The sequence below is a fragment of the Zosterops lateralis genome (assembly GCF_965231275.1).
Source record: "Zosterops lateralis genome assembly, chromosome: 13".
Classification (NCBI taxonomy): Eukaryota; Metazoa; Chordata; class Aves; order Passeriformes; family Zosteropidae; genus Zosterops; species Zosterops lateralis.
Window position 1 is genome coordinate 12,211,795 of NC_139773.1, and position 17,124 is coordinate 12,228,918.

The 17,124-nt window shown below is 40.6% G+C and overlaps 1 protein-coding gene across 2 annotated transcripts in view; it reads right to left on the reverse strand.

Moving 5' to 3' along the window:
- The window catches only part of ARNT2 (aryl hydrocarbon receptor nuclear translocator 2), a 97,660-nt gene that overhangs the window by 22,579 nt on the left and 57,957 nt on the right, over positions 1 to 17,124 (reverse strand). For both annotated transcript variants that reach the window (XM_083871175.1, XM_083871174.1), the window contains 5 exons: positions 16,680 to 16,765; positions 9,498 to 9,574; positions 7,415 to 7,549; positions 6,555 to 6,629; positions 2,545 to 2,696 (listed from right to left, as the gene is read on the reverse strand). In XM_083871175.1, the coding sequence (XP_083727301.1) occupies positions 2,545 to 2,696; positions 6,555 to 6,629; positions 7,415 to 7,549; positions 9,498 to 9,574; positions 16,680 to 16,765 (525 nt within the window). The remainder of the gene's footprint in view (positions 1 to 2,544; positions 2,697 to 6,554; positions 6,630 to 7,414; positions 7,550 to 9,497; positions 9,575 to 16,679; positions 16,766 to 17,124) is intronic.

The window sequence follows — 17,124 nt, forward strand, 5'->3', positions numbered from 1 at the left end:
CACAGCACAAAAATGAAATGTTAAATGCTTCATTTCTCCAGGAAGTTTCTCTTGGATGACTACACCCAAGTGAAACTGAGAGAAGTTTTCTTTTCTTTTTTTTTTTTTTTTTTTTTTTTTTTTTTTTTTTGCAAAGAACTAAGTGAACATTTGAACCTAATGTTTCCTTATCCTTCTGTACCTAGTGCAAGTTTGGACATTTGACTGTTTGAAGCTCCAAAGGAGTATCTTTATTTAAAAAAAAAAAAAAAAAAAAAAAAAAGAAACAGTACAACCAAATCAAGTCAACAAATAATATAAAAATCAATGAATCCTTCGACAACTGGAATCATCACTGCCCTCTACAGTCCTTTGGGAAAATGCTGTTCACTGACCAACTTGAGCTATTCTATTAACAGATGCACACGGTGGCTTTAAACGATCCTCAGTTACAAACTGATTTAAACCCAGATTTTTTGGCTACACTGCCTTTACAATTTCATACTGAATTTTTAACTACTTCAAGCCTGTTTTTTATGGGGCTGCCTAGGTTACCACAGTGACAGGCAGATCAAATCTGTCTCTGTGCCTTCAGCTGGGCAGAGCAAGTCATCCCTGCCTGGTCTCCATGGGAAGCACCTTGCTGGAGCCAGAGCACCTTCCAGGAACACGTAAGGATGGCCACATACACCAGGGCTGCTGCCAAACCACCAGTCCCAGCAGCAGCTTAATGAGGAGTTGGAAATCACCAGCTACACATGACATACAACTCTTCAGGGCAGCTAGGAAATCAGAAGTCAAAACATGACCCTAAAAAAAAAGAAGCCAGGAACAGGCAGGAACTGCAGTACTTTACAGTAAGTCCTCTTTGGAAATCTGAGAACTGGGAGAGAATAAGGAGAAAAACAAAACCAGTCTAAATAATACATTCTTTCTACTATTCAAAAGCAGGAGTATAATGGGCTGTATCTTGCCCATTTCAGAACATTTTCAACATGACAGGAAAGAGGGAACATCCTCTGTCAAAGTAGCAGCAGGCAACTTCCATATTAGGTCAGTATTTCTGGGTTGCTATTCAAACCTAGCAAGAGGGATGGAAGCAGAGCCAGGAGCTGGCACAGTCCTGCTCATCACAGTGGTGCCAAGCTGAACTGTACAGTGCAGGCTCAGAAAAAAGCATTCCCAGAGTCAACACAACATAAGCTCCAGCCCCACTTTTTCATCCGTGGCCTCTTGGGAACAAAGCACAATTAAATCAGCCTGGGACAAACCTCAGAAGATGTTTTTTACTTTGCAGGCCTGTTTTTGCATATACAAATTATTTGGAAAAGTATTGTGGGACAGCAGAAATGTGGAAACAGCTATTTTGATGCACAGTGCAGACAAACTGTCTGATTTCAAGACACACTTGCCTGTTTTCAATGAGCTTAACTATTCAGTTTAAGCCCAACTTTTTGGGTAAGCAGAAAAAAAAACAAAGAAGAGGAAAACAATTGTGATGCTGGGTTTCATGTAAGTGAATGCACAGCCTTTCCAGGTACGTGCCATGTCCAAAGAAGCAAGACAAGGAACACCCAGAGGCACTTCCAAACTCCAATGCCAAAGCCCCAGGGGTTTGGTTTTGCAGTGGAGCTCTCAGCAGGCACCTCCAGGAGCAAACTGCTCATTCAGCATTTCCGATACACGGTCTAACGGGCTGACATCTCAAACCCAGTCATTTCCTCTCAGATAAAGACTTGGCAAAAAATCTCTGGTCAGACCAGAAGCAGATTTAGTTTTAAGAATAGATTAAGTTTATATTGAAAAAGAAAGATTTATTAAAAAAACTCACAATATAAAGCAATCAAGCCAGATTAGGTTCTGCAGTTACTGGTTGAGAACTGAGCAGGCTCCAAAAGCATCTCTGCTCAGTCCACAGAGATCAACCTCCATCACTGTGACCTCCTCCTAAGAAGCCAAATGAAAGATTTTTAAAAATATTAATTCCAAGACAAGATGATTTAATTTCCCTCTTAAGATAAGAAGTTGGATCACCCCCATACTTGGGGATATTCTATCAAATCCAAACTATCAGGAACCCTTCCCAATCAAACCTACTAGGAAATAATTCTGCCAGCTTCATTAGATCGTAAGAGTAGACACAGCTCAAGCAGAAGAGCCCAGAACTACAGAATGGTATGATCACAATGAACATGGACACGGAATTCTCTTTTGGCTCAGGAGTCAGGCTAACCTTCCTCCAGTATCAGGACAGCTGTTGTGCTGCTGGAAGCTCTGCATTAGTTCAAGGCAGCCTGGACTGAGATCAATGGCCTTGTCTAATGACATAACAGATAAGTGACATTTCCCCCCTGTGCAGCCAGGCCCTGGAAGCATCACAGGATAATGACACAGAGGAACAGCTACACTGGGAGATCTCCTGATGCAGCAAAACCCTTTTACAGCCCGCACTGTTACAGAGAAACAAAAGGTATCTGTTAAAAAACCAGGACATGCTTTACAGGGAAAAAGAATGGTTACAATTCCTTCAAAACCACCGAGGTGAGCACCCAGAAAGGCACATACTTTACGTTAGTGTTGGTGCAGATGATGTACTCGATCTCATCAGAGTAAGGATTCTGAAATGTGAAGCTGCTGGTTCTGATCAGCATCCACTCCCGGTTTTTGGTGCGAAAACGATACATCACAGACAGGACTTGACCTTTCAGCTTCACCACCTGCAAAGCCATTTGGAAAGGTTAATAACAGGAGATTGCTATCTGCTGTGCAAATGAATAGTCAACAGCAGCAACTGGTGCATTTTAAACCTGAATTCCAGAAAGCTAGGGGCACAGCAGAGCAATTTTTAATTTGGAGAGAATATGCAAAATCCTATCCATGTTTACAGCTATCTCTTACAGAATGAAATCCTCAAGCTTTGTCATATAAAATGTCAATTTCCAGCCTGCTTATAGAAATAATACAGATTCAGGACAATCATCAGGTTGTGCTGTCATCCCAACACAGAAACTTTAAGAACATTTGACAGAAACCAAACTGAGGATCTTTTAAATGCTTATATGTAAACCATAAACCAATCACTGCAGCTAAACAAAAGCCTACAAGAAAAGCCATTTTGAGGATCACTGCTTTTCTGCTTGGATACCCAGCTATACAATTAATACATGTAGTAACCAGGATCAAAATATAGGACAGTGCTTAAACACAATGGTATTTATTTTTTGGTTTTTTTAGAAACCACCAGGGGTTGGTTCCCCCCCACCCGAGACATACTAAAAGACTCTCTAGGATGGGAAATTGCTAACAAGAAACACTTGCTTCTGGATTTCAGAAGGAAAAAAGAGCGAGCCAGTGTTTGGAGAGAATGCCACTGTCCACTTTAATAGTATAAATTCCGTGCTTGCACAGGCTATTTGTTTGTTAACTACAAATTCAGATGTCTGGGTTTGGTAGCTGAAGTTTTGTTCAAGTCAACAGTTGGGCACCAAGTGAGGATTAAGAAGTAGCCAACTAAAGTACATTCAAAGCAATCTTCTCACACTGCATTTCATGTGTTACCCAACAATCTGGGGTTAAGCCAAAGGAAACTTTCATGGTTTTAAATCATTCAGCTGGCACTTACCTGGCCTATCCCTGTTTATATTTTACAGCTTTTCCACCAGACTATCTCAGGGTTGCTTCAAGGAAGGAAAGGGAAGGTCTACTGCAAATAAATGCACCATCTTGTGGATTCTTAATCATTAACATCTGGAATTTACTTTTTATTAGCTATCTGCAGCCTGTATTCTCTGAAAGTAGAAGTCCCACTATGGGACCACTTTATTGACAAGAAGTTAGATTAAGAAAAATGTTCCAATCCTGTTTTTTTCAGAGATTTGCACTTCAAATTAATCAACTGGACATAGGAATAAATGGAAAGAATGCAAATAGAAGACACAACAAGCTTTAACAAAGCCCAGGAAAGTTCAAAATCCTCCTGAAGTAAATGACTTTTGGTTGGTTTTGTTGGGGGTTTTTAAATGTTTTTACAGGGTTTTTCTGAGCTCAGTGAGCAACATTCTTTTATCAGCTATTTTCTACTACCACACCCAGGCTAGAAACCAGAGAACTGGTGTAGAGTGTGCAATCTGAATAGTATCCTACTTGGTATCCAACAGCTGTATACTGGACCCTTTGATATTAACCTGTCTTTGTTGGTCTTAGCCTTCAGGCTATCTTATTCTGGCCTGATTTTTCCCACCCTGATGAATGAATTTATCTTCCCAAGGAAATAAAGCTCTGAGATAGATACTGGCAATTAACCAAAAATTGCAAAACCCCTCCCTCCCCCTCCCTCTCTCCTCTGTTATGCACCAGCCTGGTTCTGATACTGTCAGCAAATCACAAGTGTCAAGTTTTCAAGTTTTAGGAAAAAAAAAAAGAAAAAGGAGTTTATTTAAAATCACAGTTACCTTTTTAATTAAGAGATTTCTAAGTCCAAACTAACAATAATAAAACAAATGGCAGTGATCTATTACCCTGAAACACTGATTAAGCAAACAGTAATTCTGTAATAATATATAAAGCAGAGAGATTGCTGGTGGGAAAATCCTGAACTGTCTTAAGACAGAGCACACAAACAAACCAGCACAAAAAATTTCAGAGCTAATGATTAAACTTTACTTTCTTATATTCTTTGGAAATAAAAACCACCTGGTGCAAAGCTGAACTGTTTACTTCAGTCTTTCATTGCATGATGGGAATAACAGCCCCAATCACACTGCTACTGTACTGAACAAAAACACTCCCAAGAAGGCATTGCCTGCTAAGGAAAAAACACAGTATTTTCATAGACTGGACATAGATTGAGTGAGCAGGAACTTTCACTTCTGATTGCATTTTTCCTGCTGTCTTTCTGTATGACCTTAAGCAAATCACGCAGGTCCCTGATCCAGCAAATCACTTATGCACATGCCTAGCAGTGAGTGGTGACAGTGGAGTCCCCAGCAGGTGAGTTCAGGGACACACTGGCAGCCTCCCACAGCCTGATCTCCCTCCAGTGAACACAGGCAGGACCAAGCCATTAACTGCAATGTTCATCAGTCAGCCCTGCTGAGATCCAGGCAATCCCTGGATGGATTCACTGCACACAGATCTTTGACGGGCCATTATCCAGCAGCTCTCTGTCACTGTCTCTTGGACAGATGAGTGGAATCAATCATTTGGGCACCACTGAAAAACAGCATCTGTGTTCTCACTGCTCCTGCGCCGCTGACACCATCAGGCACCAGTTCAGGGAGCTGAACCAGCCCCAGGCTGGAGGTTCCATGGAAAAGGAATTAGTGCCTCAGCCTTCCCAGCAAGTCCAACCGTGCCAGCCCCACGGCAGCAGGAAGGTGGGGAGGAGGGCAGGCAGGAGAGAGGAGGGGAAGCAGGAACTGACTCCTGGTGACAGATCCCTATCAGGAGGATTCAGCTGTATCATCACATCCCCAGCCAAGGTGGGGCAGAGGAGATATTCTGGGTGTGGTGACCTGTTTAAAGCAGTGAACCCTCACACCCTGTGAATCAACATCTTGAATTTAAAAAGGCTGCTGTTTGCACTCAGTCTGTGCAAGGGAGGTACAGCTGACCAGAGGGGGGATGGTGAGAAACAGCTCAGGAGGACTGATATCTTACACTATCTCCAACACTTCTGCACAGACCATAACCTCAGTTTCACAATCTGTTCTAGGGACACAGCATTTAGTTGTTTTCCCCAGAGGCTCTGTCTGTGCGTGCTATGCCTGAACAAACACTTGGCTATACAAATTATTTAGAAGTCACCTCATATCCACATTTCACAGCTGAAAATACATCTCAGCATCCAATGCAAGATGGATCAACACAACTTGGTTGAGCTACTGGCTGTTGTTAGAAAATCTGTAACCACTTAGATCAACTGAGCCCCAGCAATTGGTTAAACATCCTGTGCTGGGTGTTCTGGTACAGCAGCAAAGGCATTGAAAAGTCCAGCAATAAATGTCACTGATTCAGCTGATGTAAATACGGCCCACAGTAAAAATGAATCCAAACCAGTAACTCTTCCTTTCATTACTTCCCTGGACATTTCATTTTCTAATAGAGAAAAAGGGCCAAATTACATGTTGATGTGAAGTGGTGTAACTCCATTAAAGTACATGAAAAAGCAAATCATCTAGGCTAGCACAGAACTCAGTTACAAACAATCCAGCGTCACAGAGGGCTGTGAGAGCCCATCTTGGAAGGTAAATCATTTTGGTTATCACTTAACATAGTGGGATCAATACAGGCATCTTCAAAACAGTTCACCCTGTTCAGTGAAAACAAAACAAAACAAATATATATAAAACTAGATTATTTATTTCTGAAAATACTATCAACCCATGCTGCAGTTTAAGCCACCATTTATTATGCAGCTTAACTGACTGATAACTGACCAACAAATTTTTTCATATCTGGCCACTCCTTCCCCTGCATAACGGAAAAAAATACCTTGAACTATAAAATAAAAACTACTGTGGTCAAAATAATAACAAAATAATGAAGTGTGGAACAAAAGAAGCAGGACACAGCACCTGTTGGAAACTCTCTCGCAAATGGCTTTGATCTTCAGGATGGCAGAATTCTAAAATATCTTTCCCCAGAAGATCCTAGAATAAAACATAAAGCCATGTAAAAAACCCAAAGCACAACACAAATCCACGTGCAGACCTGCAAGTAATTCTTGCAAACACAAGATCTATCCCACTTAATGGGACTACTCAGTTAATCAGGGATGAATCACACAAACAAGGTTTGTAGGCACCATGCCCCATGTTTTTACAAAAAAGTGGAAGTGATTTTCTAATACCTGTGAAATAGTGTCTTGAAAAGACTGATATTTGCTTCTAGAGCTCATTTTAATGGCACTAATTTTTGTAAAAATAGTTATTATAAAGAAATTCAAAATAAAAAGATATTAGTAAGAAAATGAACAAGGGACTACTTTTGCCTCTAAATTACAACTGTTGGGAGTTATCTGAGGGAGCTGTGGTTCATTTACTATTCTACTCAGTTCTGTACTAGCCTCCTGTTCAGAGGAGCAGATGTAAGCCTAAAGGAAAATAGATGCTGCAAATTATGTTTGCTTACTGTTCAAGAGATTGGCAGAATCAAAAGTATAGAGGACTGAAACTCTCTCCAAGCACTGTTAACTTTCTATCATAGAAATGTCTTTACTGGAAAGCTGTGCAAAGATCAGAGCACTCTGCTGTTAGAATTTTAATCAGATCTAAAGGTATAAAAAGACACCCCACACAGACGCATGGACAGCAAAGAAAAACAAACAGCATTTCGTGCATGATGTACGAATTATCAGCTACAAATACTTCATGCTTGCAAATGGGATTTTCTGCATTAGCTCGACCCATTGTCCCCATTCCCAGTGGCCACAGACCTGGGGCTGGTAGCCAATGACACTGATGCACCTTGGGTCCACAAAGGTGATGACTCCATCGGAGTTGTGCCTGGACAGGAACTCCGTGGGGACCGACATGCCGTTCATGTCCATGCACACAGGAGAGCTGGTCACCTAGGGACAAGCAAGCCCACACCACAGTCACCTTGGGCCAAATCTGAGCCCACAGCTGAAGAGCAGGATCTGCTGGTAGACTGCTAATGACTGAAGGAAGTAAAATAAAACAACAGCACAGAGAGATGACAGAACAGCCTTTAGTCCAGTTTGCAAGGCAAATATCTCACCCCATGGCATCTATTAAGGCTTAACAGCACAGCAGAGAAACAAACACACAGAAGTTCCCAAGAAGGGGGGATATAGTGACGAGGTAAGTCCAGCTGGATTCATCTCACTTTGCAGCACATCAGGCATTTTGGTTCCTATCTCTGTCAACCAGGAACGAATGACTTACAGAGGACAACATAGTCCACTCATTTTAGGATAGGAAACCAACCCATTCTCTGTAGACCTAACCAACAGGACTGCTCAGACTGAACACTCATGTTTCAGGTGACATGAACCTCACCTGAAGCACCTATAGAACCTGAACCAAGTCCTCCAGAGACTGAGGTAGTGGATATTAGACCAGCAAGCAGCTGCTCATAATGAAAAATATAGTTCTCTAAATATTTCTCAAATCTCACCAGAGAGAACTGTGTTTTCAGCTCTCTGCCTGAAATCTGTACTATCAGGCCACTTCATATCCATTCTTTCCCACTGGAGGCGCAAAGGAGACCACTGATTTTCTTACAACTTCCAGAGCTATCTCTGCTAACAACGCCAAATGAGCAAAATCTCACTTTTTTGCTAACTTGGAGCTGGTTAGCCAGCTACTATGGCAAGATTTCAACTTGCTGTTACAGAGCAAGAGCTTTTCATTTGTGCACTCTGACTCCTTTCTGAATTAACCCACCACAGAGCTTCCTCCTGCCCTCCCTCACATACCACAATGGCTCTTCTCATGCAACAGGTGTTTTAACACTACTTGGAAATCATCTTTCTTTGGAAGCTGTAACACATGAACCCCCTAAACTTCCTTCTTTCCATTATTGGAATGTATTACTCTTGATTGCAAAAGCACGATTAACCTAAACCCCATCCTGCAGTACTTCTGCAGCTCTGCCATGGCCATGGAGAGTCTGCAGACGTGCTGACACTTGCAGGCTGCTCACCTTGGGTAAGATGGGTTTGGCACCTGTGAAAGGATCATTCCACCTTCTCAGGAGGAGTGATCCCCTCCTAGCAGATGGCAGCGAGTGCAGGGGATCATGCAAGAGGCTCAAACATGTTTCACCCATGGCAGAATTCCCAGACCAGGAAGATAAAAACTGTCCTCCCTGCTGTGGTGAAGGAGATTCACCACGACTGCTTTAGCTCAGAGCTCTGAACTCTGTTCAGCAATGCACAAAGGAGGAAATGCACTACAATTGCAACTCTCTGCACAAAAAGGAAGGAAAATTTTATTCTCCCTGTTCCTTCAGCTCACATCTCATCTGAATGCATAACATAACACATGCTGAGAATAAAGCTATGATTTCTGAAGTGCCTCTTGACTGCTTTATCTTTACCATTTTCAAAACAAATCCTGCAATCACAGTTTTTTAAGCAGTTGATTAGTCAGAGAGTGAATGACTGGAAAAATGGCAGGGAGCATTATCACTGGCTTTGGGGATAACTTTAATCCATACCTGCAGCATCTCTACTGCCACATTTCTCACCAGCTCCAACAGCCCAGCCCTACACAACCTAAAGAATGGCAGGTCTGTGCACACTCATCTTCAGGAGCATCTCTGCTGTTGTTACTGGATTAAGTACACATATGCACAAAATCACAGTTTCATATTGCTCTGCTGACAAGTTCTAGACGAGTCACTGACTGCACAGACATCAAGGCACTTTATAAACTGGAGGCATGTCAAAAATTATGCTTTAGTAGCAAAACAGTGTGCAAATCATTTGTAACCACACCAGAACAATGACCATGCTTTCAAAAACAGTTTGTATACGGAAAGACTGGCATTACCTGAAGCCTTCCTATTGCCACGAGGCAGTATTTACTACCTTGTCCCACATCAGCATCTTCTTCTGGTATAGTCATTCCTGGAGTAAATGATAACAAATACTGTTATAATTAGGAAATTTGGATTAACAGAGATGCTGCTGTCCTGGCTCTGTACTCTTCCAGATGCTCTAAATCTTACAAAATAACCTCATTTTCTTCTCCAATATTCAGTCACTGTTTCTGGGTTCAGATCAGATGATCTTTCTCAGTTGTGCTCAATCCCACATACCTCACATGCATACATTGTACCCATAGCAGCAATTTTGGCTGCTGAACACAAAGCAGGTACTAAAATTCCATTATACCACAAGATGGACAGTAACATTTCCTCAAGTTCTGCTCCACCAGCATGTTAGGGAACCATTGGGTCACCTAATTTGGTCAGTGAATGTTCAGTTTTCTTTGTGAATAATATTTTATAAATGACCCTTATAAACAATCCCCAGCCTAAATTAATCACTAATTCTGTGCTCATATTTAACAGCTGGTTTTAATTTTTTTCTATAATGGACTAAACCTGCGTCATTACGTTGAAAGACTGAAAAAAATACGGATGCTTTGCTAACACTGCTCCTTCCACTTGTGTAACCGGAGTGACTACTATAAACACAGGAATAGTTTCAAAACATACATGTGTACTGTTTTCCATCTCAGTGTTTCATAAATAGGAACATTCAGATTAGCATTGTTTACTTGCTTGTTGGCTAAGCCTTGAGTTAAGGCTGTTTCCCAACTCCAGTACTGAGATATCAAGTTCCTATAAAACACTCGACAAAACGTCTTCCAGGAGTGACACCACTGACCTATTTTAAGTGACCTGTAAACTCTTTCACAAGGATTTTTAAGGAATTCAGTCATAGCAGGCAGTGAATCATTTAAGAGGCACTTAAAAGCATTAATGAAAATAATTTCAAAGCAGCTACCATTTCTGAAATGACAGCCACTTTATTTTTTAAATTTATAATCCCCAATGTAAGTCAATCTTTGGACAGTCCAGAGGATGACAGCACACCACTTTCTTAAATGACACCTCTGCAAAACAACTAAAAATGCTGCTGAATGAACTGGACTCATCTCTAAGGATGTTATTTTGTATCAAAACAGCTGAATCTTATCTGACAATCCATTTCCAAACAGCACTTTACGGGCATTTTTTGGCCCTCACTGAACTAGATGATAAAATAAAAATATGAAACACCCCCCACCCCCTCCATGTTTTTGTATAATATATTGGAACTTGTTCTATAATAATTTCACAGTCTGGGGTGTACACATTATTTGAAGCTCCCTACTGATAACTAGAACTTTATCAAGAGCTTTACAAAGGAGGAACATCATTGTCTCATCTAAAGTGCTGTTTCAAGGACATAATTCCAAGCATTCTAGTTGTTAGTTGGATAACCTTAACCAAAAGGTCCCTTTCAAATGGAGTTTTGCATTTGAGAAGGACACATTTGAAGTATATTCTCCCGACTTCAAAAGCTTTTCCAATCATTTCCTTAGTGGCACAGAGTATTGCAAAGGACAGCAAAGATACAGCTGGACAGCTTCCACTTTGCATAATCTTTTCTTCTCCAGAGCTTTCAACAACGTTTTCCTTTTTAGGAACTTGGTCCATGTGTGCTACTGCTCAAATAAAATCAAAGTAACATAAACAACCTCCAAAATTAAACCTAGCTAAGAAACATTGTTTCTGATGTCACTCTGTTAACAAAGGGAGGCTGTTGTTCTAATTTTCATCTTTTTTTCTCCCCTTTTGCCCAAGATGGATCACATTTGGTCTGTATAGCACGATGGAAAACGTCTTATTTGGGTTATGCCACAAGACACTGTCAATAAAAACCAATTTGCCTGGAATTAATCAATATATGACACAGTGGATTGTTACCCCCTTCCCAAAGTTCCTAGAGCAAAAATATGACAAAAAGAGTGTCTGTTTCTCTGCAATGCAGGTGCTATTACTGGCAGCATTCTATAGAGAGAAATTATTTTCTTTATTTTTCAGCTGATATTTCCAAAGATTCAGCTCTGGCTGTCTTTATATGGGAGGGTGCATCTGTAGACGAGATTTACTTTTGCTTTGAACACATTCCAGTATGGACAGGTAAATGAAGATGTGCACTGCATTTTCTACCAGTTTTTCCAGCTCTTAACACAATGTAATATTGCTCCTTAATATTGCTCCTTAATGTCACCAAGCGCCATCATTATATCTAAAAAAAAATTGTAAGAGCTTGGAGGAAAGCAGCCACGAAACTGATCTTTAGGGGGCATCAACAAAATAAACATACTTCAGTCATTCACATGCTTTATGTGTAACCCTGGGAGAGGGTTTATTTCTCAACATCAAATATACACCCCTCTCAAATAATAAATACAGTGCTGTGCTTGCCTGAGTTCATATCAACAATTGGCACAGCTAAGCTGCAACTGAGCATCACAAATAGAATGCTGTGCCGTCAGAGGTTATATTTAATTTCCAAGTGTCCTTTATACCAGCAAACAGTTTCCCACAGGGCAATAGCATGTGTTGGTGTGGACATAAGGAACTTTTTAGTTTTCCCAACAAGCTTCCAGTTGGCTCTGGCAACAGAAAAGCTTCATTTTCTGTTTTTTTTTCTCTGCCCTTCTGCCCTGCATTTTCTGCGAGACACAGAACAGCGTTAGTGGATTTATGGTTTTATTTCATTACACCAAAAAATAAATTATTTATAATTCTCTGGAAAGATGGAATTTAGGTGTCCAGTGGTCACTAGCAATCCCCTGATAATGCCTGTCTCCACTAGAACCATTTCTGATAGTTACTTGCCAGGGAAGGAACTACACTGCGTGACTTTATCTCATACAAAACAATGGAAAAAGGCTTTCACAAAGGAGGCTGTGGATAGCATACTAAGGATAAAAATCTCATGAAAAATCCCAATAAAAACTAAATTAAACATTATTTTAAAAAAATAAATAAAGCCTTAAAGATGTCAGCACTGCAAGGAATATTCAAGCAACTATTTTGTTTTGTATTGGAAGAGGGAGTACTTTGCACAAACGTCCACATTCTGGCCAAAACTTTAAAATAACCTAACAGCTTTGGCATGCTGTGGTTAAGATGTTACCGTAAGTCTGACTTGGAAGACTAAAATGTTTCTTTTTTAACTCAAGAGAAAAAGAAGATTTCAACATTATCTGAATTTAACATCATTTTGTGACACTTTATTTGAAGTTTTCGAAACACATATCTATCTCTTTCCTTCACTATGTGCTTTTCTGCAGATCCTGGCTTTGATTTACAGAAAACTACCAACATCCTGACAGACTTTATCTTCTCTCTCCACCAAATCTTATGGCATGAAAAAAAGCAAAACAAACCTATTAGGAAAATATCAAATGGACCACAGAAGACTCATTTCCTTCCAGGAATGAGATATTCAGAGGGGAAAAAAATAGAAGAAAAGCAAATCTTGCTTAAGTTGAAAACGGGAAACAAACCCGTCAGCACTTCTCAGCTTTATGAGTGGCTATGAACCTGAAGCACTGTCTAGGCTGAGGATCACAAGTTCCATCTGTGCTGCTTTGCTGAGAACAAGGCTGGGATTGCTGCTCAGCCCATTTCAAACAAGGGATCCTTTTACCTCATTCAAAATAACCCAACACCATGCTCTCATTATTTAACCAAACATGGCTGGAACTTCCATCTGAAATATCTGACTCCTTCTTCCTTTGACTTCCACACCAAGTTTACACCCTGATTACTTGAGGCCAGCACATAACCCATGGGGATAGAAGTGTGCAGGTGTCCCACGCCTGGTTCTGCACTTGATCTTAATTTTACCTGTCTTTTTAGGCATAATGGAGGAAAATGAACAGACCATTAACAGACAGCCTGAAGAGAGGGTGAGGCGTGATGCTTCCTCTGATTTCCCTCCCCTTTCTCAGTGAAGAAAGGGCTGAAGACAGTCAGAATGTGAGCCTTGCTGCTCCACACAAGTGAGAAAACCCACAAAGGTAGGCTGGATGCGCCAAAGTGTTCTCACACTGAACACAGACCTGAGCCATAACACAACAAACCCAGTCCTTAAAATATGCCACCAGCTGTCTGTAGTTTATTCATTTTCACCTGTTTGAAGTACTCAGATTACTTCAGATTTGCAGACTCCTCCCTGTCAAATACTCTATCACACCAATAATGATCACAAAGCAATTCTTCTCTCAATGCTTCTGTATCAACACTAATCGTTTTATTCAGTGTGAGACTAAAAAAACTGAACAGTGGCCACAGACAATGCAATTCAACCCAGAAAGAGAAAATACCAAATGCTAAACAAATGAGACTAAGTAGAGATTAAGGGCATCTGATAATATTGCTTCTTTTGCTTGTGAAAGTACACTTTGTATGGTATATTAGCTGTATAATGCACATGCCACACTGCATGCTTTGAAAGAAAAGGATCTGGAGTTTATACCAGTGTCCACTTGGCAACTGAAAAATAAATGAAAATTATCTTTAACTGCTGAATTTTTTAACAGCTGTGATTTAGCACGAGCCCATTTATTCCCAAAAATCCAGAGACCATGCAGAGCTTGCTGATTTGAACAAAGTAATTTTATTACAGGGTAGAGAAGCCTTGGCATATTCCATTAGTGCTGTGGTTATCTCATTTGCTTTGCAGATTATGGTCGGATTACCACTGGAGATGAGAACAAATAGAGTGATGTTGTCACTTATTTACTCAAACATATAGGGGAACAATTCAGCCCATGGATATTCCCTTTCAAGTTTCAAATGGATATATGGATACATGTATACAATGGATACATGACAATCACCAACACAAAGTGGGGATGACTAGAAGGACAAATAAACACTCATGAAAAAGGCCTCAAATCAGTTCTGTGTGCCCTGAAAAAGGCACTCAGACATGACTAATAGGAGTAACAATTTGGATGGTAACATAAAAGACCAATGAAATTCCACATAAGGCTGTCAAAATCAAAAACATCCCTCAGGATTGTGCTATAGTTTGGAGACACTAACATTGTGGAGGAGCACTGGGATATCATAAGGGAGTACCATGTGATTTTGAGGAGTGGAGTAATAGAAATAGGATGAAATCCAACATTACTAAATGCATAAGCATGTACTTGGGGAACAGTAACAGTCATAAGCTAAAGCAACAGAAATAGAATGGAACTTGATATTACTAATTGAAACATCACACAATTCAAAGCAAGTCAAAGCAAGATTTGCAGCTGACAAGTGAGAAAAAGGCAACCTGGAAGACATAAATTTGTATCAGATGTCTTAGGATGCCTGCAGAATGCACCACACAAAAGAGAAAGATGCTGTATCCTACATGGCCAGGCAAGACAGGTAATATTGTTTGCGTTATCCATCACTACAATCTCATCTGAAATAAGAATGCATAGTGCCAGTGACCTACATTTTGAGAAGTGAAGTGAAAACATGAACAATTGCAGAGAAAACTCACAAGGGTAAAGAGAATGCATTGTGAGAATGGAAGGCATTGTCTTTGTCTGGATTGTCTTTGCAAAGTCCAGGCTGATAGGATATAACCTCCTTCTGGAAACACACCAGAACACTGGAGAGACACAGAGGCACAAGGCAGGAAAGCTGCCATTTGACCTTCAGTGAAATAAAAATGTCCCATAAAGTAATGAGGACTGAAAACTAAAGAAGATGTTAGGCATGGGAAAGCATCAAGGCTTTGGAAGAGCTGAGATGGGGAAAAGACCTCACGAATGACAACTGGGATTTGCAATGTGATTGATACTTGGCCACTGGGCACTCAAAGACCCAGAAGATCCTTTTAATCCCACGCTGCTGTCCTGCAGAACTGGTGGCTGAAGGGCACACACGGCCAACATCAGGACCTAGTGCTGATATCAGTTCATGCATCTGTAGCTCTGCATAGCAACACACACCCCCTGAAGAGTCAGATCTCTTTAAACACCCCATAACATGCAGCAAGATTCTCATTCAAGCTAAACAAAATCTTATTTGACCTACACCTTCTTGAGGAGACAGCCCATATATCAAGGTCCAATTCAATTACATTTAGAATTACCACTAGAAAAGTAAATCTCTTTGTAGAAGAAAACAAAACAGGAAAAAACATCCGTTTTCAGAGCACTTTATAGACACTGTGCTCTCACACAAAGATATACACAGATTGAGATAGAAGCAAAATTGAAACATCTTGACTTCTATTAAATCCTATTAGTAACAAGAGGGGGAGTTTTCCTCTGCTTCCAAAACCACATTTTAGCAGAAAACCAACAAGAAGTTCACATCTGCATGCTGATGTCTGCACACATTTGGTACAAATCACCTCTTAGGACTCATAATCCCCAAATCAATGTGATTTATGGCCGTGGCATACAACCACAAAAGGGCAGGACAGCTCCTGGTTTGATTTGTGCCAGCAGGCGCTGTCACATTGCAAACAACTTCTTCAACGCCAAGGTCAAGTCACCCCGCTCATAATGAGGTCTGGATGAGCTCCACTGTCTCCTCTTGGAATTTTTCAAAGGTAAATATTCCCATATGTAACACTGAGTTCCAGCAGGTAAATGTTTTTCTCTGCAGATCAAAGTGATATGCCAAGACTTGATTCCCAGAAAAACAGCCCCAAAACAGAATTTATCACAAATACTGAACATTCTCAAGTAACCATTACTGAGATCATCCATGTGTCTAAAGTGAAGTTACACGTTTTAGGTGCTTGCAATTCGGTACTTAAGTGTAAAAGCATTAATTGGTGTTTTCTAGAGGTACACAATCCTTTGCATCCACATTTATTGCTTCTTAAAATCAGACAATTTTTATGTTGGTTTATCAATATAAGTTGGAAACTTTTGGCCCCTGTTTCCAGAATCCTGTATTACTGGCAATTCCTACAAGTCCTCTGTGACAACAGAATGGAGAAGGGTGTCACACAGAACCCCGGGGATGTCCTGAGTGAGTAACAGCAGCTGATTTCTTCTTATCAAAAGCTTCTCAAGTTGAGCTTTAATCAGTTACCCCACTACAATTCTCCCTGTTTTTCCAGCAGCAAAGAAACCTGAGCCAGGTTTTCAGCAGCCCTAAGGACAGTTTGGTGTACACCACCTTCCACAAGGGATACAAACCTGCTGGTGGCCAAGCCTTGATATAGCCAGTGCAATGGACAACAGCATATTGTGCTTCACCTTCTTTCACTGGGCCCAGGCCATTCCTGAATGAACAAGAAACACAAAAACACCACATTGACTGACATGCAGAATAGCTTCATGCTTTCAAACTATGACTACTAATGATTTACCAGTATTTGTAAGTTATGCTGTAAACCCAAGAATCAGCCTAAGGCTCTGGACACTGCCAGCTCTGTTATGTTGCTATTCAAGCTGTACCTGTTTTCTGTAGTTTCTCTCTGAGAAAGATATTGAAGATTGATTCAGAGATGGAGCTGGTGTAAGACAAAGAATCTGAGTGACACATGCAAAGAGATTTTGTTTGTAAAGGATCCAGAGTGTGCAGGACCAGGTAACATTCCTGAAATGAGCATTAACCCAGTGGCAAATGAGAGGGCTTAGG